General features: G+C 41.7%; 1 protein-coding gene and 1 pseudogene across 1 annotated transcript in view; one reads left to right on the top strand and one right to left on the bottom strand.

The window, feature by feature from the left end:
* The window catches only part of VKORC1L1 (vitamin K epoxide reductase complex subunit 1L1), a 78106-nt gene extending 67232 nt beyond the window's left edge, over positions 1-10874 (bottom strand). The window contains exon 1 of the mRNA XM_037030678.1: positions 10577-10874. Coding sequence (XP_036886573.1) covers positions 10577-10770 — 194 coding nt within the window. The 5' untranslated portion in view covers positions 10771-10874. The remainder of the gene's footprint in view (positions 1-10576) is intronic.
* A 15721-nt stretch (positions 10875-26595) lies between these two features.
* LOC118976261 (40S ribosomal protein S26-like) lies at positions 26596-27202 on the top strand (annotated as a pseudogene).
* Positions 27203-27671: the final 469 nt, after the last annotated feature.

Raw genomic sequence — 27671 nt, 5'->3', positions numbered from 1 at the left:
TGCCCGAGAGGGTCACGAAGGAAAAACTGGCCGGACTGACTGAGGTGCACAGACAGCAGTTGGCAGATCCCAGGTGTGGGGTGGCAGCGGGCAGACCCAGTGGGGGCACAAGGTGGCTCGCTGACTGCGGTCACACATTTGTGTGCAGATAAAACGGGAAGGAGCAAGCAGTGAGACAGAATGCACAGGCTAGGCCCCCAGCACCGGGAATTAAAGCCTGAAAGCACCAATTGGAGAAACTTTCAGGGTCAAGGTGCCAGGAGAAGCTCCCAGTCTGTTGGAGAGACTCACAGGGCCCTGGAGGGTGGACAAGCCCACACACCCAGGAACCAGCACCAGAAGGGCCAAATTTACTTGTGGGGAGCCACAGAGGGAACCAAAATCTGAGAGAGAACAGAACAAATGTCATTACTCCTCTCTGACCCCACCCCCACGGACAGCATCACAACCCAGCAACTGAGTTGCCCTGCTCTGGTGAATACTTAGAGCTCTGATCCTGATATGTAACAGGCACGAACAGTCCAAAAGATGGCTCAAGAAGAATTCAAAGCCCCAGAGCCGATAACTCTAAGCGACCAAGAAATGGCCAGCCTCTCAGATGCACAGTTCAAAACACTGGTGATAAGGATGCTCACAGAACTGGTTGATTTTAGTCACAAATTAGAGGAACATATGAAGGCTAAACTAATTGAAATGAAGGGAAATACACAGGAAACCAGTAGTGATGGAAAGGAAACTGGGGCTCAAATCAAGGGAGTAGACCAGGAGGAAGAAAAAAATGACCAAATAGAAAAATATGAAGAAACAAGAATTCAAACAAATGAGGAGAGGCTTAGGAACTTCCAGAACATCTTTAAACGTTCCAACATCCGAATTATAGGGGGACCAGAAGGGGCAGAGGAAGAGCAACAAGTAGAAAACTTATTTGAACAAATAATAAAGGAGAACTTCCCCAATCTGGCAAAGGAAACAGACTTCCAGGAAATCCAGAAAGCTCAGAGAGTCCCAAAGAAGTTGGACTCAAGGAGGAACACACCAAGGCACATCCTAATTACATTAGCCAAGATGAAAATGAAGGAGAGAATCCTAGAAGGAGCAAGAGGTAAGGGGACAGTCATCTACAAAGGAGTTCCCATCAGACTGTCAGCTGATTTCTCAAAAGAGACCTTACAGGCAAGAAGGGGCTGGAAAGAAGTATTCCAAGTCATGAAATCCAAAGACCTACAGCCAAGATTGCTCTATCCAGCAAAGCTTTTATTTAGAATGGAAGGATAGATAAAGTGCTTCTCAGGTAAGGTCAAATTCAAGGAGTTCATCATCACCAAGCCCTTATTATATGAAATGTTAAAGGGACTTATCTAAGAAAAAGAAGATAAAAACTATGAACAGTGAGTGAAAGGACAACAAACTCACAGTTATTAATGACCACACCTAAAACAAAAGCAAACCAAGAGGACAGCTAGATCAGGAGCAGAACCATAGAAATGGATATTACATGGAGGATTAGCAACAGGGGAGTGGGAGGAGGAGAAGGGGGGAGAAGGTACAGAGAATAAGTAGCATAGATGGTAGGAAGAAAATAGACAGGGGGAAGGCAAGAGCAGTGTGGGAAATATAGAATCTAAAGAACTTGTGACACATGGACATAAACTAAAGGGGGGGAATAGTGGGGGATGGGTGTGGAGGGGAATGAAGGGGGGAATGGGACAACTGTAATGGCATAATCAAGAAAATATATTAAAAAGAAAAAAGATAAAAATAAATAAATAAATCAGACTTAGAATAAAAGTTAATAAATGGCAAAAATAAAATAAATAAAAGATAATTTTTGAAATAATACAATGTCTTTAAAAAACACCTACATACTATAAAAATTAATAAAACTAAAAGGGCAAAAATATCCACAAATATAGTAAGATACTCATATCCTTTAACTATATAAAGCATTTGTCTATGTCAATATAAAAAATTCTAAGATATATACAGTCAAGACTCAAGAGAAGAAATGCAAACAGTTAAAAATGTGAAAACCATAAAACCTTGCTCATTCTTGGGAGAAAAATGAAAAACAAAACAATGACATGATATTTGCATATATCAAATCTAATAAAGGTCTAAAAAATAAAAATGTCCACTAGTGGCAATAATACGGAACACTTGGCATTTTCTAATATTAACAGTGGAATTATGACATGAGAAAACACTTGTGACGAGTTAAATGAGGAAAAAAGAGATATTCACAGGAATCCTGAGTTAGACGTTATTATTTTTTTTAACTTTTAAAAAAAAGATTTGTCTACTTATTTTTAGAGGGAGGGGAAGGAAGGGACAAAGACAGGGAGAGAAACCTCAATGCTCCAGAGAAACATCAATCAGTTGTCCCTTGCACACCCCCAACCAGGGACCTGGCCCGCATCTCAAGACATGTGCCCTGAATGGGAATCAACCACAACCTTTCTGTTTGCAGGATGCGCCCAATCCACAGAGCTACACCAGTCAGGGCTAGACACTATTATTTTCCTCATACCATGGAGGAAACTGAGATAAGAGAGATCAAGTTACAGACCCAAGATTTCAACCCAGGTATTCTTGCTCTAGAGTCTGATCTTAACTAAGCACAATGCACAGGAGGAAATAAATAAAACTCTTAAAACACAATGTAAAGAATACCGCACTTTAATTTAGATTTGTCATAGATCTTCCACTATTTACTTCTCTAATACAATGATTGTTTTGTTAAAGGTCAATAATCAGACAACAGCAATAACAGCATCCATGAAATGCCTCTTTTGTTAACAACAAAAGAAACTTTACAGATCATAATACGACTTAAAATATTTTTTATAGAAAGAACATTTTTCAAAATGAAATTTTATGTGAATCTTTAATGTGAGAAACAGATTAAAGCAGTATTTTATCAGTGTATTTTAAAAGCTCGAATCTATAACATTTACAATGAAGTGCTTCTGATGAACACAAACTTTAAATCATGGATGATTGAAGCATTCATGTTAGTTTTTTTTTAATTGTACGTCAAAAAAACCTGATTCACAGATATTAATAGTTTGCAAAAAAAGGTTTTTTTGCTTTAAATAGTGCATTAATGCTATCTAATAATTTTACTAAACCTATGCGAGTATAATAAAGTAGAACAATTCTAAGTCAAATACCTAACATTAAGGAATGAGAATACTTGATAATCACAAATATTTTGGGGGAAAAAAATATAGCCCTGGCTGATGGTGTGGCTCAGTGGATTGAGCAGTGGCCTGTGAACCAAAGGTTGCTGGTTCAATTCCTGGTCAGGGCACCTGCCTGGGCTATGGGCCAGGTCCCAGATCACGGTGTGTGAGAGGCAACAGAGTGATGTACCTTAATCACATTGATGCTTCTCTCCCTCTCTTTCTCCCTCCCTTACAAACTCTCTAAAAGCAAATAAATAAAATCTTTTTTAAAAAACCAAAAAATATATACTAACCATGACATACTAACCAGGACATCAGGATATTATACATATTGCATAATGTAATGAGAGTTCTATAGCAATGAATTTGCTTATATGATTTTACATTGGCAAACAAGCACTGGCCTAAATTTTTAAAATACCAATATAAAGCTACAATCTTTCTAATCAATAGAGTTGTTTAAAATTCAAGTATATGCACAAAGGAAGCAAGAAATTCTACAACAAGGACTGTTATCCCGAGTTACAGATGTTATGGATAATTTTTTACTTTTGCTTAATTTCCCTCCAATATTCTAAAAACACTGCTTTTTTTTGCCTCTTTACTTTTTTCCTAAAGTAATGATAAATCACAGTAAAGTCCCAAGCACCCTTCACCTCACCTTCCCCAATGGTAACATCTTGCATAAGTCTAGTACAAAAATAACACAAGCAGACAACTGACCCTGTACAATCCAGAGTTCACTCAGATTTCACCAGTTTTACATGCACTTATGTGTTTATGTGTGTAGTTCTACAAAATTTTATCACATCTGTCGCTTTGAGAAACCACAACTGAGACACAGAACTGTTCCCTCCCCACAAGGTTCCCTTCCCTCATACTATCTCCATTACCATACCACCTCTTCCCCAACTCCTAATTCCTGGTGACCATTACTCTGCTCTGTTATCTATCATACAATTTTGTTATTTTGATATTATATAAGCAATCGTTTATTATGTAAACTTTTGATGCTGGGTGCTTTTTTTTGCACCTAGTATTAACTCCTTTGAGATAGCCTAGCAATACAAATCCATCCATAGTCTCTAAAGTGTTAAAATTTTGCATGATATGCACTTGAGCTTATATAAATGTTTATAGTGTTTTAAAGTTTAAAATGTTAAAACGTGAATCAAATGCTTATGAAATTGCTGCTGTACTGACACAGAACTAGGGTTCTGGGAAACAAATTTAAACAACTGATAACCTAGTACAGGTCTACTGCACTCTAGTACAAAATACTCTACAGAAAAGAAACCCAAGTCCCAGTGCTTACCTGTGTTTGCAAGAACACATGGCTTATAAGAATGCCTGGTTCTGCACTTTTCTGGGCAAGCTATAGATTCCAGTCCTTTCCCAACCCACATGAGTCTGGATTACACTGATATTCCCTCACATGGCCACTATTTTCGGCTTGCCCTCACGCTTTTCCTCATGTTGTTCCTTTGAGTTCTTCTGACTCAAGGAAATGAATTCCTCTTAAATTCCTCCTTCAGCATAGTGATTTAGCCAGCACCATAGCCCAGGCCCAACTCTCCTGTCTCTGTGCAGCAGGTCTTCATGACTCAACCTCTCAGAAAAAGGGCTACCCCACCCTAGTGCAGACTCGGACTAATGCATTTTTCCCTCCCTGCTCCACTCCCTATGCCTAAATCCACTTTATCTTTCTTCCCTTGGCTATTCTGTTAAATCTCCCTGATAACCCACCCCACTGCCTATATGTTCTCTAACTAGGTGTGTTACAAATGCCATATCTTCCTAAGTTTAGACCTAGAAGGTAAGCATTCCCGGAACTTACTTCTAGAACACCATGCCTTTGTAATAATGTCCTTGCTTTAAAAATTGCTCTGCCCTGGCTGGTGTGATTCAGTGGATTGAACACTGGCCTGGGAACTAAAAGGTCACAGGTTTGATTCCCAGTCAGGGCACACGCCTGAGTTGTGGGCCAGATCGCTGGCTGGCAACCTGTGAGAGGCAACCTCACACAAGGATGTTTCCCTCTGCCTCCCTCCCTTCCCCCCGCCTCTGAAAATAAATAAAATCTTTAAAGAAAAAAACTTTGGTTTCAAAAACATACATACATACATAAAATTGCTCTGGGCATGCAAAAGCTACAATATAAAACAGGCATTTTGGCATACAGGTATAAAAAAATTGGCACCAATGTTTGCATACTTTAAAACATTTGGCTGATATGGGTATTACTATATCAATATTAGATCTAAATAGAATTTAAAGCAGTGGTAAAGAGCTTCGACTCTTGAGCCAGACTGCCTGGGTTTGAATCAGGCCTCTGCTACTACATTATCTAAATCAAGTTTCATTTATATTCTGTGTAACTCAGTTTCCTCACCAGTAAAACAGTGATAAAAGTGCCTCAGAGGCCCTGACAGGTGTAGCTCAGTGGATTGAACATCATCCTGCTAATCCAAAATTCACTAGTTTAATTCTTGGTCAAGGCACATGCCTAGGTTGCAGGCTGGGTCCCCAGTTGGGGGTGTGCAAAATTGATGTTTCTCTTGCACAGCTATGCTTCTCTCCCTCTTTTTCCCTCCCTTCCCCTTCCTCTGGAAATAAACAAAATCTTCTTTTTAAGTGCCTCACAGGACCACTATGAAAATTAAATAATATATGCAAAGCATTTAGAACACAGTAAGCATTATATAATTATTAACAGTTATCTCTAAGTCATAGCAGACCATATTTACCTCTCTGTGATATCGATCTATTCCTCTTGAATTCTTTGAGTTCATATTGCTTCTAAAATTTCAATGCCAAGAAACAACGATAACATAAGAATCTACATTTTATTTGTCCAATTCATTTAGCCAAAACCAACTACTAGAAAACTTAGACATCATTCTTAGTAATATTCTTGTGAATATGTCTCCTCAGTCATGGGAAACGAAAGAAAAAAAATAAACGTGGCCCTGGCTGGTGTGGCTCAGTGGATTGAGCACGGGCCTGCGAACCACACAATCGCGGTTCGATTCCCAGTCAGGGCACATGCCTGGGTTGCGGGCCTGTTCCTAACAGGGGACCCACAAGAGGCAACCATACATTGATACTTCTCTCCTCTCCTTTCCTTCCTCTCTAAAGATAAATAAATAAAATATTAAAAAAATAAATAAACAAATGGGACTATGTCAAACTAATGGGTTTATGCACAAGCAAAGGAAGCCATCGACAAAATGAAAAGACAACCCACTGAAAAGAAGAAATTCACCAATGATACATCTGATAAGGGGGTTAATATAAACAACTCAAACAACATAACACCCCCAAAAATAAATGATCCAATTTAAAAATGGACAGAGGACCTAAATAGACAATTCCTAAAGAAAACATACAGAGGGCCAATAGACATGTGAAAAGATGCTCAACAACACTAATCATCACAGAAATGCAGATTAAAACCACAATGAGATACCACCTCACACCTGTCAGAATAGCTACTGTTAATAAATCAACAAACATCAAGTAAGTAATGGGGAGGACATAGAGAAAAGGAAACCCTCATATACTGTTGGTGGAACTGTAAACTGGTATAGCCACTGTGGAAAGCAGTATGAAAGTTCCTCAAAAAATTTAAAAATAGAACTACCATATGATCCCAGAAATTCTACTTCTGGGTATTTATCTGAAGAAATCCAATACACTAATAAAAAATGATGTGTGCATCCCCTATGATTACTGCAGCATTACTTAAAACAGCCAAGATAAGAAAGTAACCCCAGTGTCCGTTGAGAAACAAATGGATAAAGATGTGATACACACTATATACAATGGAATATTATTCAACCATAAAAAAGAATGAAATCTTGCCATCTGCAACATGGATGGACCTAGAGGGGATTATGCTAAGTAAAATAAATCAGATTGAGAAAGGAAAGTACCATATGATTTCACTTATATGTAAAATCTAAAAAACAAAATAAATGAACAAGAACAGAAACAGATTCACAGATACAGAAAACAAACTGATGGTTGCCAGAGGGGAAGGGGTTTGAGATGAGTGAAAAAGGGAAAATGATTAAAAGTACAAATTTCCAGCTACAAAACCAGTCACAGGGACGTAAAGTATAGGGAATATAGTCAGTAATATTATAATAACTATATGTGGTGTCAGATGGGTACAAGGCTTATCAGAATAATCACTTTGTAAGTTATATAAATGTCTAAGAACTATGTTATACATCTGAAATTAACATATTTAATATGTCAACTGTAATTAAAACATTTTAAATTATTTATATGGTACTAGTTTTTTTTTTAAAGATGGGTGAGAGGTACTAGTTCAACATTCTGCAAAGGCCATCTTTTGAGGACTCAAGGGTTTTCAAACACTATTTTTAGTTTTAAGAACTGCAGAATTGTCAAGCGTATTAATCTTTCAAGATCATTTGTACTATATTTACACAGAAACCTTTCTTAGAAGGGGTCTAATGTAACTTACAGTAAATACCTATAAAGAATATTCTGGCCCTGGCTGGTGTGGCTCAGTGGATTGAGTGTGGGCCTGTGAACCAACCAGAGGATCGTGGTTCAATTCCCAGTCAGGGCACATGCCTGGGTAGCAGGCCAGGTCCCCAGTGGGGGACACATGAAAGGCAAGCACACATTGATGTTTCTCTCCCACTCTTTCCTCTTCCTGTCCCCTTTCTCTAAAAATAAATGAATATTTTTTTTAAAGAATATTCTGCACAGCACTGACCAGCATGGCTCAGTTGGTTGGACATCGTCCCCAAAGTGATAGGTTGCCAGTTCGATTCCCAGTCTGGGCACATACCTGGGTTGCAGGGTCAAGTCCCCAATAGGGGGCATGTGAGAGGCAACCACCCATTGATATTTCTCTCCCTCTCTTTCTCCCTACCTTCTTCTCTCTAGAATAAGAAAATTTAAAAAAAAAAATACTCTCTACATTATTTTGTTTCTTTTGCCACACTTTTAAAATAGTTTTAAATATCTTTATACTCCGCCACAGAGTGAGCAATAAACACTAAAACAATTCACATTTAAAATATGTAAGTGACTATACTTAAGAAGTTACACTACTTAAAGGTATTCATCAGACATTACAAAAAAATACCTCTAATTGATGATTAACAGGTACAACTGAATCCAGGTATTGATACTATGTATCACCATTAGTCCTATCATTCATCTGGTAAGTACATTTTAATACTACTCCCATCTAACATATAAAACAATTGAGGCTCCAAGATGATAAATGACTAGCTTAAGACCACAGTCTAACAAGTGACTGAACTAGGAGCCCATCAGGGTTACTAAATGTTGGCTGGCAGGCTGGTGCAGGTTTGCCACAGTTTTTACTAATTTATATAAAAATGAAGTCAAATTATAAAAAAGTAAACTTTTTAATATAGCTAAATGATTCCATTTAAAGGACTTCTATTCTGACAACATGTTGTTTCAAAATCAGTTTAAATATCCCTTTTCACAATGAAATGGTGGTGACAGTAAATAGTGCTGTGGGTTACTGTTGCTGTTTTTACTGGTTATACCAGGCAGGGCAAAAAACTGGCAACTCTATCACAGTGTCCCAAATTGGGGGCGGGGGGGACATAATTCTTTTGAAATCCAAAACACTGGGAACTATTTCCTTAGACAGTGATGCTTCCCCAAATACTAGAGGATTTTACACACATTCTCTCTCACTCTCTCTCACTTTTATGATTCTCTCATCAATCTCCATTCTATCTGAATTAGGAAACTTAAGGATTGAGAAATGAGAAGTGAGTTTCAGCAAACCACATGAGTTAATGCTGTATTCTCGTAGAGGACTTTCCTTGGGATTTCTCTTCATTGGTTAATTTTTCTCATCCTTTATCTTCAACTCTATTCACTCACACCTCAACTCAAACTTTCTTTTCCTAAAAGAGTCACATTTTTAATACTACTGCTAAATGGCAATTAATACGTAAGTCAAATAAAAAGATATTTAAAGTCTTTTTCACTTTAACAAAATAAAAGCTTTTAATGATATTTATCCTACCTACTTCCAAAAGAATATTAGTCTATAAATCAGGCTCAAGCCATCCTTAAATAGATGAAGCTTATGAATAGTTATAAGACAAAAACCCCAATGCTAGCTTGTTCATGTAATCACCAATATGTAGGTCAAAATAAAACTAGTAAGTTTGTACAATACTGTCTACCTAGCAATTTACAGGAGGGGAAGAAACTGTTCAAATGTGAGTAACTGTTAACAAATTCAAAATATTAAGCATAGTAGGTCTCTATTACAATTGTAACCTATCAACTATGAAATAATTTCTTTCACATTCGCTTTTAAAATGAGCCCTCCTAAATTAAGAAAGTCACTTTTAAGATGTAAATTCCTCTTTTTAAAGTAACCTCCCCAGGTAAATCTATTGCAGAAAATAAAATGTAACAGATAAATCAACTACAGCATTTTTAAAAACCTACGATCAGCAAAATAAACCAATACCTACAGTTAAGCAATGAACCTTTAATTTTCTCTGTTGATTACATTATAGTGTCAAACGTTTAAAAGTCATCCCAATTCCCAAAATATCACTGCACATGACCTACTCATAGTTTACTCAAATTTAAGCTTAAACTAGACCCAAACTCAAACCATTTCCCCGCCCTAGACACAATGAAATATTCGAGGGGGAACCCAAGAAATCAGATATGTTAAGTGCTGGCATCTTCTTCCAGAGTAGGGTCAAATTCGTGTTTGCCCGTAAATGTCACTGTGTCAAGAAGTCTGCAAATTCTCATTAGCGCTATAGAGTACAAAGAGGCCTGACCACGGAAACACCTGTCCTAGCACTGGGAAGTCAGAAGGAAATACAACCCGAGCCCATGCCGGTCGTACAGCCTTGGACTGCAGCGATCCCTGACCATGGGTAGGCTGTGACCTCCCGACTCCCAGGAGCAGGGTCCTAACACCCTGACCCGCCTCCCCAGGCAAGAACCAGGAATCTGTCAAGCCTGCCGGGACCCACCCTCTATGAACCCCTCTCGCTTTTTCCCAGTGCGGCCCCAGCTTGCCCAACCGCTCCCCAGTCCACTCTGGCCTCCTGGCTACACTCTGCCACCTCATCCCTCCTCGCCGGTCTCGCGGCCCGCCACCAACGCCCCGTAGGCCTGGTCTTGGGGTACCCCTGGGTTGGAGTCCCTGGCCACTGCCCCCCATCCTCGCCCCTTCCCACCACCACCGGCCAGGCTCGAAGCGCTGTGGGTCCCTCTGTCGCCCGGGCCCCACCGACCCCCAGGCCTGAGCTCCTGCCGGGCGTTCCCTACTCCCATCCTCCGCCCTCACCCCACCGGCCGTTCTGGCCCGCTCCCTGGAGCCAGGATACCTGGAGGCAAGGGCAGCAGAGCACTTCACCCAGGGCCCCAGGTCGCAGAGGGCCCGGTGCTCGGGGTCCCGCTCCTTCTCCCGCTCCACGTGGTAGGCGTAGATGGAAAGCAGGATCCCAGCAGCGCACACTGCATACCGGGCCACCCGCTCCCACCGCGGCACCGACACTCTCAGCAGGACGGGCGCCGCCATCTTCCCCCCTCCTCCTCCGCCGCCGCCGCCGCCACCTCCTTCGCCGCTGCCGCCGCCTCCCTCTGCCTCCACCTCAGCAGCCGCCGCCCGACGGGGCCCGACCCAGCCGCCACCACCGCTGCCGCCGCTACCGCCACCGCCTCCGCAGCCGCCGCCACCGCCGCCTCGCCCCATTGGCTCTACCGACTTCTCCAGGCCCCGCCCCCACAGGCGCGCGGCCCAACCGCCCCGAAAGGAGGGAGCCCGGCGAGACGGTAGGGCGCGCGCCAGAGCCGAGGGAGGAGCAGAGCGTGCGATGCTGGGGAGGGGCACGCGGCAGGCGGGGACAGAGGCAGTGGAGCGCCCCAGCGAGTAGGGGCTTAAGAAAGAGGAGGGGCCAAAGAAAGGGAAGGGCGGGGCTCCAGGAGAAGATGGGTACGGCGGGATGGCGTGGCAGTCGTGGTCAATTACCATCCTTTTTTCTTTTTTTCATCATCGCTTGATTATTTTTTGACATAATCCAAAATAATCCTGGCCAAATGCCCATTATTGAGCCAAGCTTGCATTACCTGATCTTCCCCAACACCACCTCTAGGCACCTCCTGTTCAACAGGTGTGAACATAACTATTTTTTAACAGTATTTCTAAATGCTTCGCTTCTCTGTAAACTGAATTGAGATGGCTTAACATAATTCATGTAATATTGAAAAATATAAAATTAACTAAAACATCAGGATGATGAACCAAGCAAGTCAGAATAAAAGACCAAGGGTAAGAACACACATTTAAAAAGCCATAAGATCTTGCATAATTATTACAATTAAGCTATTAAATTTGGCTCTGAACTTCTGGGTGACCAAAACTAAAAGGAAAACACCTGTGTGTTATTCTCACTGTCTCTAAGAAGAAACAAACCATTTTTGGACATGGTTAGCTTTTTCTGGTTGTAGCTCTCAAAGATATTTCAGAAGCTTCATATACTGATTTTGAGTAATTACTGTCCTTTTATTACTTATTGTTGGATACCAAGTCACCCTAAACTAATAGCTTAAAGCAAAACAAAACCATTTATTTTCTCACAGTTCCTGTGGGTCAGGAATTTGGGTGCTGCTTAGCTGGGTTTCTAGCCCAGGGTCTCTCACAGGGCTCTGGTCAGGTGTTGGCAAGTCTGTAGGCATCTCAGGGTTGGAGAATCCTCTTTGAAGCTCACTCATGTGGCCTTTCTTCCAGCCAAGTTCGGCTATGTGTTTGAGGGTTTTTTTCTTAGAATATTTTATCTGGTATTTCTATATTTGTATTTCTGTATTTTGTGTTGGCTCAATCCACCATGCCAGAACCACATATCCAAAAAGATTTATATAAGCTTGTTCATTGCCCCAGACTTGCTTTGCTGGGTTAGAATGCTGTACCCTACATTTTCTGCCAAAGTTTTGGAAAAAGTCACAGCAAGATACAGCAGGACCCTTGAGGTGTGGCAATAGCTGGCCAGAAAATTTTCTATAGCAGTCTGTGAAAGCCCCGGCTCCCAAAGCCCTTCAGGAAAACACCACTCAAAGTGAATGTCCTATCAAGAGGGGATGAATATCTCATCTCATTCAAGGGATAATGGAATCCAATATTATTACTTGTTGTCAGTGCAGAGGAAATGCTCATTTTTAAATACTAAATGAGGAGTGGGCCAGTTAACATTCTATGTACACAGATGATATACTGACTTATGAAGTGAAGAGCTAGTTACTGAGCACATATATACATACTAGGCACTGTGTCAGCCTTTTGATATGTTATATTTAAACTTTATAAGGTCTATAAAAGGTAGGTATCATTATCCCCAGTTTTCATGGAAGAAAAGTCTCAGATGGTTAAGTAACTTGGCCGGTTACCATAAGAGTAGAGCTTCAGTTAGTACCCAGGCCTGTCTGATTCAAGTGTGACTCCTATTTCCACCAGTATGTGTCTTCCCTCTGAAAAATGACCTCTCAATTTGACATGGATATTCTGTTTGTTCCCAGAATGTAATAAATGGATTCTTCACTAACCTGAGCTTGGTTTCAAAGCTCCAATGGGAACCCAGAAGCCCATAACTTCCTCCATTAAGCCTCAGGTCCCTATCATTCTGTTCTAAGTTTTACCTATATTATCTCATTTAATCCTGACAACAATGTGGGAACCATTATTTTCTATGCTTTACAGATGAAGAAACTTAGGTTTAGAGAGGGTAACCTGCTGAAAATCACATAACTAGTTAAGATGCAGAACTTGGTTTCAAGCTCCAGCAGTCTGGCTCTCAGATTCATGCTCTTAACTACTGTGATATGAGCTAAAAATGCAGAGAATTTGAGTTATGATAAAGATGATAGAGTAGGTTAATGTGATACTGGCATCCTCCCACAACCACATCAAAATTACAACTGAATTACAGACAAACATTATTGAGAACTGCCTGAAATCTAGCCAGGCAGTAGTCCTATAACTATGGATATACAGAAACAACTTTGAGACTGGTAAAAGGAGCAGAGAAGCAGAACAGGCTGGACCCATACTTATGTGTGGTAGTTAAAAATTGGGAAGCATATATTGGCAGCAGAGGTCCCTTCTAAGGAGTGAAGAGTCTCAGGCACACACCAGGCCCCCCCAGCTTAGGGTTCCAGTGCCAAGAAAAGAAGTCCCCATGACTTCTGGATGAGAAAACCAATGGGGTCTGTGACTGAATTAGACAGTGCTCTGGAGTCAAAGGGCTTTAAGAAATGTTCCTCTTAAAGGGCCCAAGGACAGACTTACTTGCTGATGGACTTACTCTGAGCTCTAGAGCTTGGCCACCAGCTGGAAAGTTGCTAGGGACACATGGGAAGAAACTGAATGGTCCAGATTTGGTGGGGCAGCTTTCTGTCAGACAGCAGTGCTGGCTGAAGCCTTTGTTCCTATGCTGAGCCCTCCTCCTACAGACTGAGCAAGTGGGAGCCATATCTGAGTCTCCATCAACCAGGCTAATACCTTCCACCTTGCCCTGGTGAATTGCTGAGATCCTGCATATCCCAACATTCAGGCCCACCCAAGTCAATTACAGTGGCTTTTCCAAACAAATGGCCTATCTTGGCTCATGCTTTGGAATTTCCTAAATTCTGTCAAAGATTCACAAACTATAGACAAGCAGTATCTGGCCTCAGCATGCCCCATACTTCTTACTAAATGACCGTAGGTCAGGCAGTAGTGTCAGCCAGACTCAGTTTACAACGTGACCTCTCCAGGGCACCTCCATGCCCAGCACAAGTAGCAACCACATACATATCACTTTGCAGCTCATGCTGGACACAGTTGGCAGCTGACCCCCCTTCCTGGGAGGCCCCAAAGCCAGCCCATCCCTTTACCAGCTTTAGATCATTCCTGGAACACCACCCAACCACCTTCACAAGTGACACACTCAAGGGGAGATCTCAGGGGACACCCAAGTCCCACTGAAGGAAATCCAGCTCTGTGGCATCAGTCCCTGCATAGCAGCTCTTCTGCTGTAGTCACAGTCAGTCTTCATAGCTTATCAGCCTGGAGGTCACTCCCTCCCTTTGACATGTCAACAGCAATCAAGTTTCAACTACAATAGAAGTGTGAACACAGGCTGCCCAGCTCAAGTGACTGGGGAAGCTGCACCACTGGGTTCTACAGGATGCCTAATACATAAAAGGCAGCTCTGCCAAGACCAGGAGACATAGAAGCTCTAGCTAATGCACAAAAACAGACTCAGAGAGGCAGTCAAAATGTGAAGACATAGAAACACGTCCCAAATGAAAGATTAGGAGAAAGATCCAGAAAAACAACTAGATGACATGGAGGCAAGCAAACAACCAGATACAGATTTCAAAACAATGGTGATAAGGATGCGCCAGAAACTTAGCAAGAAATTCAACAGGATTAAAAAATATATAGAAAACATAAAAAAGAGCGAGTCAGAAATAATACAATAACTGAAATGAAGAATACACTAGAAGGAATCAACATCACATTAGATGAAGCAGAAGATGAAGTCAGTGATTTGGAACACAAGGTAGCAGAAAACTTCAATCAGAGCAGCAAAAAGAATTTTTTAAAATGTGGATAGTTTAAGGGGTCTTTGGGACAGCATCAAGCATAATGACACCTACATCATAGGGATAAGAGGAGAAGAGAGAGAGCAAAGGATTAAAAACCTATTGAAAGAAATAGTGACTGAAAACTTTCCTAACTTGGTGAAGGAAAAAGACATACAAGTTCAGAAAGCACAGAGCATCCCAAACAAGATGAACCCAAAGAGGCCCACATTAAGGCACATCATAATTAAAATGTCAAAAGACAAAGAGAGAATCTTAAACCAGCAAGAGAAAAGTAGTTATCTACAAAGGAGCTCCCATAAGATGGTCAGCTGATTTCTCAACAGAAATTTTGCAGTTCAGAAGGGATTAGCAAGAAATATTTGAAGTGATGAAAAGCAAGGATCTTCCCTGGCTAGGTCACTCAGTTGGCTAGTGCATTGCCCCAGTACACCAAGGTTGCAGGTTTGATTCCTGGTCAGGGCACATACAAGGAGCAACCAATGAATCGATAAATAAGTAGAGCAGCAACTTGATGTCTTTCTTTCTTTCTCTGTCTCTCCTTCCTTCCTCTCTCTTCTCTCTTCTCTCTCTCTCTCTCTCTCTCAAATCAATGTAAAAAAGAAAAGAATAAATAAAAGCAAGGACCTACAACCAATACTACTGTGACCAGCAAGGCTATCATTTAGAATCAGAGGACAGAAAAAGAGCTTTCCAGACAAGAAAAAAACTAAAAGAGTTCATCACCACCAAATCAGTATTATAAGAAATGTTAAAGGGTTTCTTTCTAAGAAGATGATTAAAAATATGAATAATAAAATGGCAATAAATGCATATCTATCAAAAGAACCTTTAAATGCAAATAGATTAAATGCTCCCATCAAAAGACATATGGTGGTTGGATGGATAACAAAACAAAACCCTTATATGTGCTGTTTACAAGTGATTCACTTTAGATTGAGGCTACACACAGGCTGAAAGGAAACAGATGGAAAAGGATCTTTCATGAAAATGAGGGTGGGGGAAAGCTGGGTTAGCCATATTTATAAAGATAAAATAGACTTTAAAACTAAGGCTATAACAAGAGACAGAGATTGATCCAGAAATTCTATTGATGTGAGAGACAAACATCACTCAGTTACCTCTTGTACATGCCCTGGCAGGGAACTGAACTTGCAACCCAGGCTCATGCCCCGACCAGAAATGGAACTAGTGACCTTGTGCTTCATGGCACAATGTCCAGCCAACTGAGCCACAATGGTCAGAGCAAGGGCAGAGGTCTTTGTCTGCTTTATTAACTCTATTTCCTGTATCATTATCTAGAACAGGACCTGACCACAGAGTGGGTACCCAGTAAGTACAGTTTGAGTGAATTATTGAATAGGCACTGAAAAAAATATTAACTATTAGCACCTTTGCAAAAATAATAGGCCCACAGCAAATATCTTTTCCCAAATAAAAAAAGTCCTCCTCACAGAGATTAGGGGCTTTTTTCACCATCCCAGACCAAAAGCAAAAACTCAGAAAAGTTTTACCTTAGCATTCGCTCTCACTGAGAGAGGTGTACCTTTCTCAAGTCCTCTACTTTCCTGAAAATGTCAATGCCCATGAAATGGCCATGCAGTTTCCCTGACTCATCATCCCATATCTTCCTCAGCTCTGAAGACCTTTGCTTCCATTCCACATAAGCTGCACACATGAGTGGCCCTCGTGATTCTTTCAAAGGGCCAGATTTCTGAAATCTTAGACTCTGATCTTCCACTCTTTGTACTTACCCTCTACAGAAGATTGCACTTTCCAAGATAGCTGCAACAAGCTCTCCCATCCAATATGTTCTTTTCAATTGTGAAGTTGGCCCCTGCTCCCATGGACAGGTTGAGCCTATGTTCCTTCCCCTTGAATCCATGAGGGTCTCTGACTGTGACAGTAAAGATGCTCTGTGCCTTCTGAGGCTGGATCATAAAAGGCGATATCACTTCTTGGGATACTTGCTTTTTGCACCCAGCTGCTATGCTATGAGGAAGCCTAAGCCACATGAAGAGGCTGCATGTAGATCTTCCAGCCAATAGCCTCAGGTCTCAATGGACAGCCAACATCACTTGCTAGGCATGGGACAGAAGAAGGCTTTGAGGTAACTCAAGCCCCAGCCTTGGTAAGAGCATGAGAGACCTGAGTGAAAACCACATAGTTGAATCCAATCAACTCCCAGAAACAAACAAACAAACAAAAAATGTTGTTTTAAGCCTCTAAAGTTTTATTCAGCAAGAGTTAGCTGAAACACCCTCTTTCCTTTTAACTCTCTGGTTCTCTTACTCGCCAAACCTAGTCTCTCCCTGGAAGCCAGCTGTGTCCTAATCAATGTTTTCTTTACAGCCCCAGCAGGTGACAGGTGGGGTGTCTCAGTGTTTTTTATGGCTATTTCCAGACTATTTGTCATCCTGCTTGGCGAAACCAAAAGTCTCTGTATCTCCTGCATTCTATCACCTTGAATACTCAGTTTATGTGACTGCAGCATGGAGTTTATGGGGTTCCCTCCCTAAGGATTTCTAAGGTTCTTTTTTTTAAAATTTATTTATCTTTAGAGAGGAAGGGAAGGAGACAAGGAGAGAAATATCAATGTATGGTTGCCTCTCGCGAGTCCCCTGTTGGGAACTGGCCTGCAACCCAGGCATGTGTCCTGACTGGGAATCGAACTGCGATCGTGTGGTTTGCAGGCCCGTGCTCAGTCCACTGAGCTACACCAGCCAGGGCTCTAAGGTTCTTTATGTAGGCTCATATGCCATCCATACAGAGGTGAGTTAATTTGCTCATGGTTTACACTACAGCCAGCAGTGAAGCCAAATACCAGCTATTCCTAGCTTTCTCTACACACTGCATTTTCTTTTCCTACACATATTTTCTTTACAGTATAAAGCCAAGAACACTTTTGAACTAATCAATGTGAACGCTTTCTGTTTAAAGTTAAACATAATAAATAAACCCCTGCCAAGATACTGAATTCCTAGTGGAACTATGTGTTAAAAACAGTTGTCTTCAAATTTAGGTCCTATGAATGTTTATCATTTTGTTTATTTTAAAGCTTCCTAAAGACTTCCAAAGTTTGTAATATGAACTCAACAACTCACAGGAGGCTCAAGAACAAATTATTCAAAAAAAATGACAAAAGGCTTTACCTTCCATCATAATTGAGTAATGACCTGTTCTTGCTGGTATAAAAAATATTTTGTAGAGGACTTCTGGCCAAGATGGAGGTGTAGGTGGAAACACTGTGCCTCCTCACACAACTAAGATTAAAGACAATGAAGTTTTAATAACAAAAACGCAGCCAAAACACAGAAAATTGAACTGTACAGAAGTCCGACAACATGAACCATTCAGCCAGACCAGTAAGAGGGGCGGATTCAGCGGCAGAGCAGGGTTGGGCAGGAAAGATAGTTCAGTAACAACCCAGGAGCGTAGGCAGCAGCAGTTGGCAGATTCCAGGTGTGGGGGGCAATGGGCAGACCCAGTGAGGGCACAAGGTGACTGGCTGACCTCGGTCACACATTCGCTCACAGATAAAGCAGGCGAAGGAGCAAGCAGTGAGACAGACTGCTCAGGCTAGGGCCCCAGCAACAGGAATTAAAGCCTAAAAGCACCAACTGGAAAAACTTTCGGAGTCGAGGTGCCGGGAGAAGCTCCCAGGCTCACAGACAGTCTGTTGGAGAGACCCACAGGGTCCTGGAGGGTACACAAGCCCACACACCCAGGAACCAGCACCAGAAGGGCCCAATTTGCTTGTGGAAGCCCCAGAGGGGACAGAAATCTGAGACCAGAGAAAAGTGCCATTTTTTTCCCTCTCTGACCCTGCACCCACGTACAGCATTACAACCCAGCAACTGAGTTGCCGCACCCTGGTGAACACCTAAGGCTCTGCCCCTCATACATAACAGGTGCAAACAGACCAAAATATTATGGCTCAAGAACAGCTCAAAGCCCCAGAGCCTATCATTCTAAGCAGCCAAGAAATAGCCAACCTTTCAGATGCACAGTTCAAAACACTGGTGATCAGGATGCTCACAGAACTGATTGATTTTAGTCACAAATTAGAGGAACAAATGAAGGCTAAACTAATTGAAATGAAGGGAAATGCACAGGAAACCAATAATGATGGAAAGGAAACTGGGACTCAAATCAAGGGAGTGGACCAGAAGGAAGGAAAAAATGACCAAACAGAAAAGAATGAAGAAACAAGAATTCAAAAAAAATGAGGAGAGGCTTAGGAACCTCCAGGACATCTTTAAACGTTCCAACATCCAAATTATAGGGGTCCCAGAAGGAGAAGAGGAACAGCCACAAGTGGAAACCTTATTGGAACAAATAATGAAGGAGAATTTCCCCAATCTGGCAAAGGAAATAGACTTCCAGGAAATCCAGGAAGCTCAGAGAGTCCCAAAGAAGTTGGACCCAAGAAGGAACACACCAAGGCACATCCTAATTACATTAGCCAAGATGAAAATGAAGGAGAGAATCCTAGAAGCAGCAAGAGATAAGGGGACAGTCACCTACAAAGGAGTGCCCATCAGACTGTCAACTGATTTCTCAACAGGGACCTTGCAGGCAAGAAGGGGCTGGAAAGAAGTATTCTAAGTCATGAAAGGCAAGAACCTACATCCATAATTGCTCTATCCAGCAAAGCTTTTATTTAGAATGGAAGGGCAGATAAAGTGCTTCTCAGATAAGATCAAATTCAAGGAGTTCATCATCACCAAGCCACTATTATAAGAAATGTTAAAGGGACTTATCTAAGAAAAAGAAGATGAAAAATATTAACAGTGAAAGGACAGCAAACTCACAGTTACTAACAACCACACCTAAAACAAAAGCAAACCAAGAGGACAGCTAGATCAGGAGTGCAACCATAGAAATGAAGAACACATGGAGGGTTAGCAACAGGGGAGTGGGAGGAGGAGAAGGGGGGAGAAGGTACAGAAAATAAGTAGCATAGACAGTAGGTAGAAAATAGACAGGGTGTAGGGCAAGAATAGTAGGGGAGATATAGAATCTAAAGAACTTGAGACACGTGGACATAAACTAAAGGGGGGGAGTGGTGGGAGAGGGGGTGTGCAGGGTGGTAGGGAATGAAGGAAGGGGAATTAGAACAACTGTAATGGCATAATCAAAATATATTTAAAAAGTAAAAAAGATTGTGATGTTTAAATGAAAGAACATCATAAAAGTTATGAAATCTCGTCTGAAAACTAAAATGATCACATTGGGTAAATGATATCTCAAATTTTATTTTGCATCTATATTCTAGGACCCCCATGAAACACATTAATTTGTGTATTTACTTAGAAGAACATTTAACACCTAATTTAAAATGTAGAACCCAACAACTTATAGGTACAAAAAAGATCACATTAAAGTTATAACTGAATCTTGTGAATTTTAAACACCAGATAATTATGGAAAAATCACTTTCCTTCCTCAGGGATATTGGGAGATTCCCCCCCCAAAAAAAGTGTGTTCATGTGTGTATGTATTATCCTTTGGTTCCCCAGACTGATGGTTCAAATCTCAGCTCTACCACCTAAAAGCTATGGACAAGTTACCTGTTACTTATCTATTGCTGCATTACAAGTTACTCCAAAACTTAGTGGCTTAAAACAGCAATAATTATTTTATTATTTCTCACAGTTACTGTGGGTTGGAAGTTTAGGAAGAACTTGGTTGTCTCAGTGTGTCTCATGTAACTGAAATCAGACAGCAATTGGAATGGGAACAGTGTCGTGATGGAGCAGCTGGGCTGACTGGGTGCATCCTTCTCCCTCCCCATGTAGTTTCAGGACCTGTCTGTGTGATTATTCCATGTGAGTTAGTTCGAGCTCCCTCACAGCATGGCAGCCTCAGGGCTCCAGAAAAAGTATTCCAGTAAACAAGATGAAGAGTGCATTCCCTTTTCTGACCTAGTCTTGAAGTCATATTACCTCATTTCTGCTGTATTCTATAGGTTACAAGAAAGTCAGAAGCCTGCGCAGATTCAAGTGGAGAGGAGCAGGCCCATCTCTCAAGGTTGAAGGATCAAAGTCACACGCAGGATAACATGTGGATTAGGAGGCATGGCAGCCATCTTTGGAAAATGCAGTCTGCCACATTACAACCTTTGCAAAACTAAGTTTCTCATCTGTAATAGGAGGGTGATAATAATATCTACCTAATAGGGCTGTAGTGAGAATTAAGTGAATAAACACATGGAAAGCACTTAGCATAGTGCATGCTCCATAAATACTATCTGTTATTTTCACCATTATCATCATCAACCTTTTTATTGCTCACTAAACGAAGATTGTGCAGTCATGGCCCCGACAGGTTCTTGGAAATGCCTCTCTGAACCCAAGTACACCACTGCCTTTGACCTCCATTTCCCTGAATCACTGTCATTATCTGTAAATCTTCCACCATTGCTAGTGTCCCTGCTGGCTGAGCCCAGATTCTGTAGCTGCTGGTCCCCACAGCTTCTCAGAGGTGCCAGTGAGTATATCCCACACTGGCTACTTGCAACCCACTGCTGCCGTTCGCCTCAGCATCATTACTGCTACCAAGCCCAGACTCCAGCAGGCAAACCAACATGTCCACAGAGCAGCCACCTCTGAGCTGACCTTCCCCCATATCCTGCTATTACTTCACCCCAGAGGGTCAAAGGCCCACCAGCCAGAAGCAGGTAAAACAATCAAACAAATAAGCAAACAATTCCCTTCCTCAATACTGTGCTCAGTTGTGGAGGTTGTTGTCTGGGCCCCCAAATGGTAAATTGTGTAGTAAAATCATTCAACTGTTTCTCTTCTGGGTCAAAGATCCTCCCAAGATGGTTCTGACATGAGACCTGGTGCTGTTCCCCTGGTACTCCTGCTCCTCTCTCCTCACCCTGATCCTGTTTAAACACCTGGCTAGCACAGCAGGTGCAGTTAGGAATCCAGTAGGTTCCACAGTCTGCTTCCACTGGGTCCCAGAAAATCCTTCCTACACATTCGCATAGTTCTAAATGGTGGACAGGGTTGAAGTTGGTTTTCCCTCAGAGTCCCTCATTTAGGTCAGTAGATGCAGATGGATACTTAAGAAGAAGGGAGCCATGTAGGCACAGATATCGAACATATTTAAGTCCCAGCTCCTGCCTGCCAGGATGTCCTGTCACACCTACCAGAACCTCTGTAATCACTTCCCTGTTCAGGAAATGACCATATATTTGGGAGAGAGTTTTCATGATTTCCTTGACTGCTAATGTGATAGGCGAACTGTTACCCTGAACTGGTGAGACGGCCCCACCAGGAACAGAATTCAGTAGATGTTTTGAAGGAGGTAAAGAGGGTCATGAAGAGCCAGTTCACCCAGAGTCCACTCTGACCCTGGGGAAGGAGAGACCACAGCTGGAGGCTGAAGATGCAGTTGTCCCAAGTACTTCATTGGCCATGGGGGTCCACACCGTGCACTTTAACACACAAGTGTCAATGTGGTTCAAAGGTGGCTGAGGGACTCAGAATATCAACAGCACTGGGGATCTAGCTCCCATGCAGTGGACATTTGGTTCTCTTCTAGGTTCACAGGATCTAAATCTCTCCTACATTCGATCAATCTCCACCTACAGAGGCAGAGTCCACCTCCCATGGAAAGAGCTGAAAACACCAGGCACTCGCTTTTCCTAGCACTGCTGGAGTTAGAATGTGGGGAGACCCACAGGCCTTGTGTTAGGGAGGATAGATGCAGTGGCAGGATCTATGTCTAGTTTCTGAAGGTGACAGCAACAGGATTCTGGTGCCAGTGGGAGAAGGCCGGGTGTCCACAGGGGATCAGGAAGAGGTGTCTTTACCAGAGCAGCTCCCAGATGGGATCTGGCCCTTCGTTGCCGTTTATAGAGCTTGCATCATGTTTTACCTGACCATCCAGGAATTTTGCAAACTATCCAATATTCTCTTAATAAATTTCTTTTCTTTGTAAACTAGCCAGATTTGATTGTGATGCTTGCCCATAGGACCTTTACTAATACTGACACTTTGAGTGGTTTTTAACGCCAGAAGTTTCAGAGCACAGTGCCCTCAGCAGGGAGGGACACCAGTAGCCACAAGAATGCTGCTATCCCAGCAGGGCTAAGGCCTGCCAAGGGGCTGTGGGTGTCAACCAAAAAGGCCAGAGCAGGGGGAAGAACATGACAGGTGTTCTAGGGTAGCAAACCTGCTAGTTCTCAGGAACACCAGTAGAAGGCTCCCTTTAAGGGTGGAAGATCCTACAATAGCCTGGTGAGGGTGAGATTCAGAGGCATTTGGGATTTTCATGAATATTGACATGACCTTCCATTTACTGACAACCTGATGCAGCCCCAGGAAGCCTGTTGCTCCACAGCAACCCTCACCACATACCAGAGAACCTGCTGAACTGGCTCTGGTCACTGACTAACCTCACGATGAGGGCCTCAAGGCTTATTAGAATGCCTGGGGCTGAGAGGGGAAGAATTCTGGAATTTGTTTTTTGTTTAAATTTGTAATTAAGGACTCTCAATCCTTTTTAAAACACTTTATTGATTGATTTTTAGTGAGAGGAAAGGAGAAAGAAAGAAAAGTTGACTTATTGTTCCACTCATTTATGCGTTCATTGGTTGATTCTTGCATGTGCTCTGACCAGAGATCGAACCAGCCATCTTTGCCCTTTGGGTAACATCCCAACCAACCTGGCCAGAGCCAATCATTTTCTTAAAAGCTCTTTTAATGCCATTACTTATAGCAGGTGATATAAAAGAAAAAGGCCATGTAAATCCAGCCACCCACATGATACCTGAATTCCTGAAATAACCCCCTACCAAGTGCCTTTTCATTCTATCTGCACAATGAAGTGGTTAGAAATGTTATCCTAGGTATACAGGGCCAGAAAACATCAGCCAGTACCATTCACCCATGCCTATGCAGGCACCCTGTAACCTATGAAAATGGTAAAAAAGCCAGAAAATTACATTCTCTTTAAACAATGGTTAACTGCTTTGATGAAAACTGAAAAGTGAATTGTAAATAAAGATTTAGTCTAATTTTGTTTTACTTTATTTTTTATTTTAATTGTTGTTCAAGTACAGTTTTCTGCCTTTTACTCCTATCCCAGCCCACCCCCCAGCTCTCCCCACCTCCCTCCCGCTTCCTTGCACCACCCACTTTGTTTTTGTCCACGTGTCCTTTATACTTGTTCCTGTAAACCTTCCCCTTTTCCCCTGAAATTCCCTCCCCTCTCCCCTCTGGTCACTGTCAGCCCGTTCTCTATATCAGTGTCTTTGGTTATATTTTGCTTGTTTGTTCTAATTTTTAAAGTACACCAGAACATGTAGAATGTTTCTGCAATTATTAGTCCACTCATTTTGACAAATAAAACACCAAAGATCTCCCTAAAGAGATAGACAAATCAAGTTCTAAAGAAAAAAGTAGTGGGAGTGTCTAGTATAACCAAAACTAGAAATCAGTTAAAAGTTCAGCAGTTAAAAATTCCTGAACCAAGAAAAATGGTCTAAAAGAAAAGGAAGGCCCTAGTGCTTTACTCCTTTAACATTAGGATATTTTTCACATGCAATTCCGAATTTGGTAAGAAATATGAACTGTGGCCTGGTGGCTGACAGTAAGCATTTCAGAGTTCACAGCACACTCTCTGGCAGACTGTTGCAGCCAAAGCTGTGGAATCATGCTTGACCACTCCCTTCTTCACAAGACTTGGCTCAAATGGCTGTTTATAAATGTCAACTCTAGCCTCAAAAGACAAAAGATTGTAGAATTGTAGAAGGTAATTTAGGCTATAAAAAAAGGAAGGAAGGAAGGAAGGAAAGAAGGAAGGAAGGAAGGAAGCCATTTCTCAAATAGTCCCTCCTCATTTAGGGTGATTACAAAATTATAGAAATTTTTCTATAAGGTCTACCCAGAGGACCGCAGCACTATTTTGGGTGTGTGCTTATTGGAAAACAAATCTTATCAATTAACTCATAAAACAGTCAAGATGAAAGGATCTTAGGGAACATGTGTTCCCCAATTTTAAAAATGAGGAAATTAGGTTTCAAAGAAGCTAGGTAACTCACCAATTAGAGAAGAGCAACTCTTAGGTCAGCCAATCCCACAAGGGAGCCAATATGGAACAACGTAAGCAACACAGTAATATCTCTACTTCAGGGAACAACCAGTTTGTCCTTTGCATTTTGCACCATCTCCAGCACGAAGTATTTCCCAACTTTGTGTTTGTGCAAACTCTTGAGCAGTGCAAACTCCTGAACTAAGAGACACTCATTCCACATTTTTGCAATTGAGGGCAAAGGCTGGGATGATTTGGCCTTGCTCCAAACTCCTTTCTTAAACGCATAAAGTGAAAGAAAAAATTACTTTATTTTTCTAGTTAGTTGAGTAGAGACAAGGCTCATCAAGCAGGAATAAAAGAAAAGTAAAGTAAAAGAAAAGCTTTCAAACCTGCTCTTGAAGTAAAAGAAAAGCTTTCAAACCTGAGGGAAGTATTGACTGATTACTACTCTGTATAAGACTTCCCAACTGGCCAAATGGCAGGGAATATACCCAAGCACATATCTGATGTTAATGTTAGTTTAGATTGAAATAATATGCCTGCTTTTCTATGTTTTCCTTCAGCCCAAATGAAACTTAACTTTTAGTTCCAGATGTAAAATAAAAAACATGAAAATGCAATACAGCATTTCAAAAACACCAGAGTGAAAGGAGAAAAGTTGTACCTAGAGACACTCAATGCAATTTTATATTGAGAGACAAGGAAAGGAGAACATGAAGGGTGAAGAGAGGGCCACGTTGAGAGTTGAGCAGGTATTTTTACCAGAAATGTTGCTTATTGGACTCTCCTCCATTAAAATATTGTCCATGGAAACAAGATTAATATTTATTCCCTATGGTTACCAGAATACAAAAAGGAGCAATGGGAGGGGGGAAGTGAGAGAAAGATAGAAGGAGAGAGAAACAGAAGGAGGATTTGAGCAAAAACTAGGGAAATCCCCAAGAAAGTTAAGAGAAAGTCAAGCTCTTGCTTCACTGTTCTCCCTTCCAATTCTGTTTTGCTTGAGAAAGGATTCCAAGTCCTATTTTGGCTCCCTCTCATATTTTAAATCCATGCCTCTTCCTCACATAATTAGTTAGGGAAGAAAGCCATGAGCTGATGATACAAGCTGCTCCCCCACCACATCCGGGATTTTCCTCATGGAAAGACGACACAAAGTTAGGCAACGCAACATTCACTCCAGAGCAGCCAAGGACGCCTTTGTTCTGCTGAACCAGAATGAAGCTCAACTAAATATGCCAGGGAGCAACTTAAGCAAAATAGAAAGAAAAAAATGATTTTCCACTCCTAGATATAGTAAAATGCATTAGCAATAGCTTTGGGGTCCAAGAAAATCCAACAAGTAACAAAAGATCATTTTCATGATGGTCTAAGGAGAGTGCAGTTGAAGTAAGTTAATAATGAATCAAGTTTGACAAAGGTGCCTACCTACATTTTTTTTAAAAGCTGTGTCCTCCCCTCTCCACTTGATTATGGCATGATTGACAATAAGGTCTGTACATATTTAATGTACAATGAATTAGAGATAAAACTGTGTCCTTTTGGGTCACATGGTAATTAAATGCTTACGCATTTTCAATGTACAGAAATGCTACCTGGATCATTTGAAAGGCAGTGCACAATAATACTAGTACATGTCTAAATTTAGCTGTTTGTAGAGAGCTCTATCTTTGATTAAAATAGTGAGTTTATCTCTCTCAGGTCCTTGCTTCCAATGACCAAATAAAGAAAGAACAGTGGTCATACCAAAAAAAGGCCATTGTCATGTGCAGTCTATTTGCTGCACCAGCTGCACCCAATGTGTGCCCAACAACGAGGCCATTAAGAAATTCATCATCCAGCCCTGGCCAGATAGCTCAGTTGGTTAGAGTATTGTCTGTACACCAAAAGATCACTGGTTCAATTCCTAGCCAGGGCACATATCTAGGTAACAGGTTCGATTCCCCAGTTGAGGCACTGATGGGAGGCAACTAATTGATGTTTCTCTCTCATCAATGATTCTCTCCCCATTCCTCTCTCTCTAAAATCAATAAACATTTTTTTTAAAAAAGTTCCTCATTCAAAACATAGTAGAGACCGCAGCCATTAGGGACATTTCCAAAGCAAGTGTCCTTGTCACCTATGTGCTTCCCAAGCTGTATGTGAAACTACAGTACTATGTGAGTTGTGCTACTCACAGAAAGTAGTCAGGAGTTGTTCTAATGAAGCCCAGAAGGACTGAACACTCCCCTCATTTAGACCTGTGATTGTTGCCCCACAACCTCCACCAAAGCCCATGTAAGGAGACAAGTATTCAAGGACTGAAGAAAAGTTGTCTGGAAAAAAATAAAACGGAAATTGTACTTTAAAAAGTAGTGAGTTTAAAAGACTCTAAATAGAGATATGGCAATGCACTAGGCCATAAATGGTCATAGCCAGATCAAGACAATGATGGTGGGAATGAAGGGGAGGAGAAGGCAGAAAGGAGAAATGGTTCAAAGATACCACCAAATAGGACTTGGAGATTATGTCGATGTGATGGCAAGGGTGAAGGAAAAACCAATGAAGGCTCCCAGGTCCCCACATGGTGTGCCAGTCACTGAGCTGGCAGATGAAGAGGGAGGAATGAATGCGTGCTGTCATGCAACCAGTCAGCATGCTCTCACCAAGTGCCAGCAGAGGACCTTGTGTTTCCAGCTGGCTGCCAGATTGTGGGCCATCAAGCAATCGCCCACCCTGACTGCCTGTCTTCACAATCACAAAATGAAATTGTTGTAAGAATCCAATACCATCATTGTGTTTAACAGTTGG

The sequence above is a fragment of the Sturnira hondurensis genome, unplaced genomic scaffold (genome assembly GCF_014824575.4).
Source record: "Sturnira hondurensis isolate 20B ecotype Veracruz unplaced genomic scaffold, ASM1482457v3 Scaffold0020793, whole genome shotgun sequence".
Taxonomy (NCBI): Eukaryota; Metazoa; Chordata; class Mammalia; order Chiroptera; family Phyllostomidae; genus Sturnira; species Sturnira hondurensis.
This window is presented reverse-complemented; position numbering and strand designations above follow the sequence as displayed.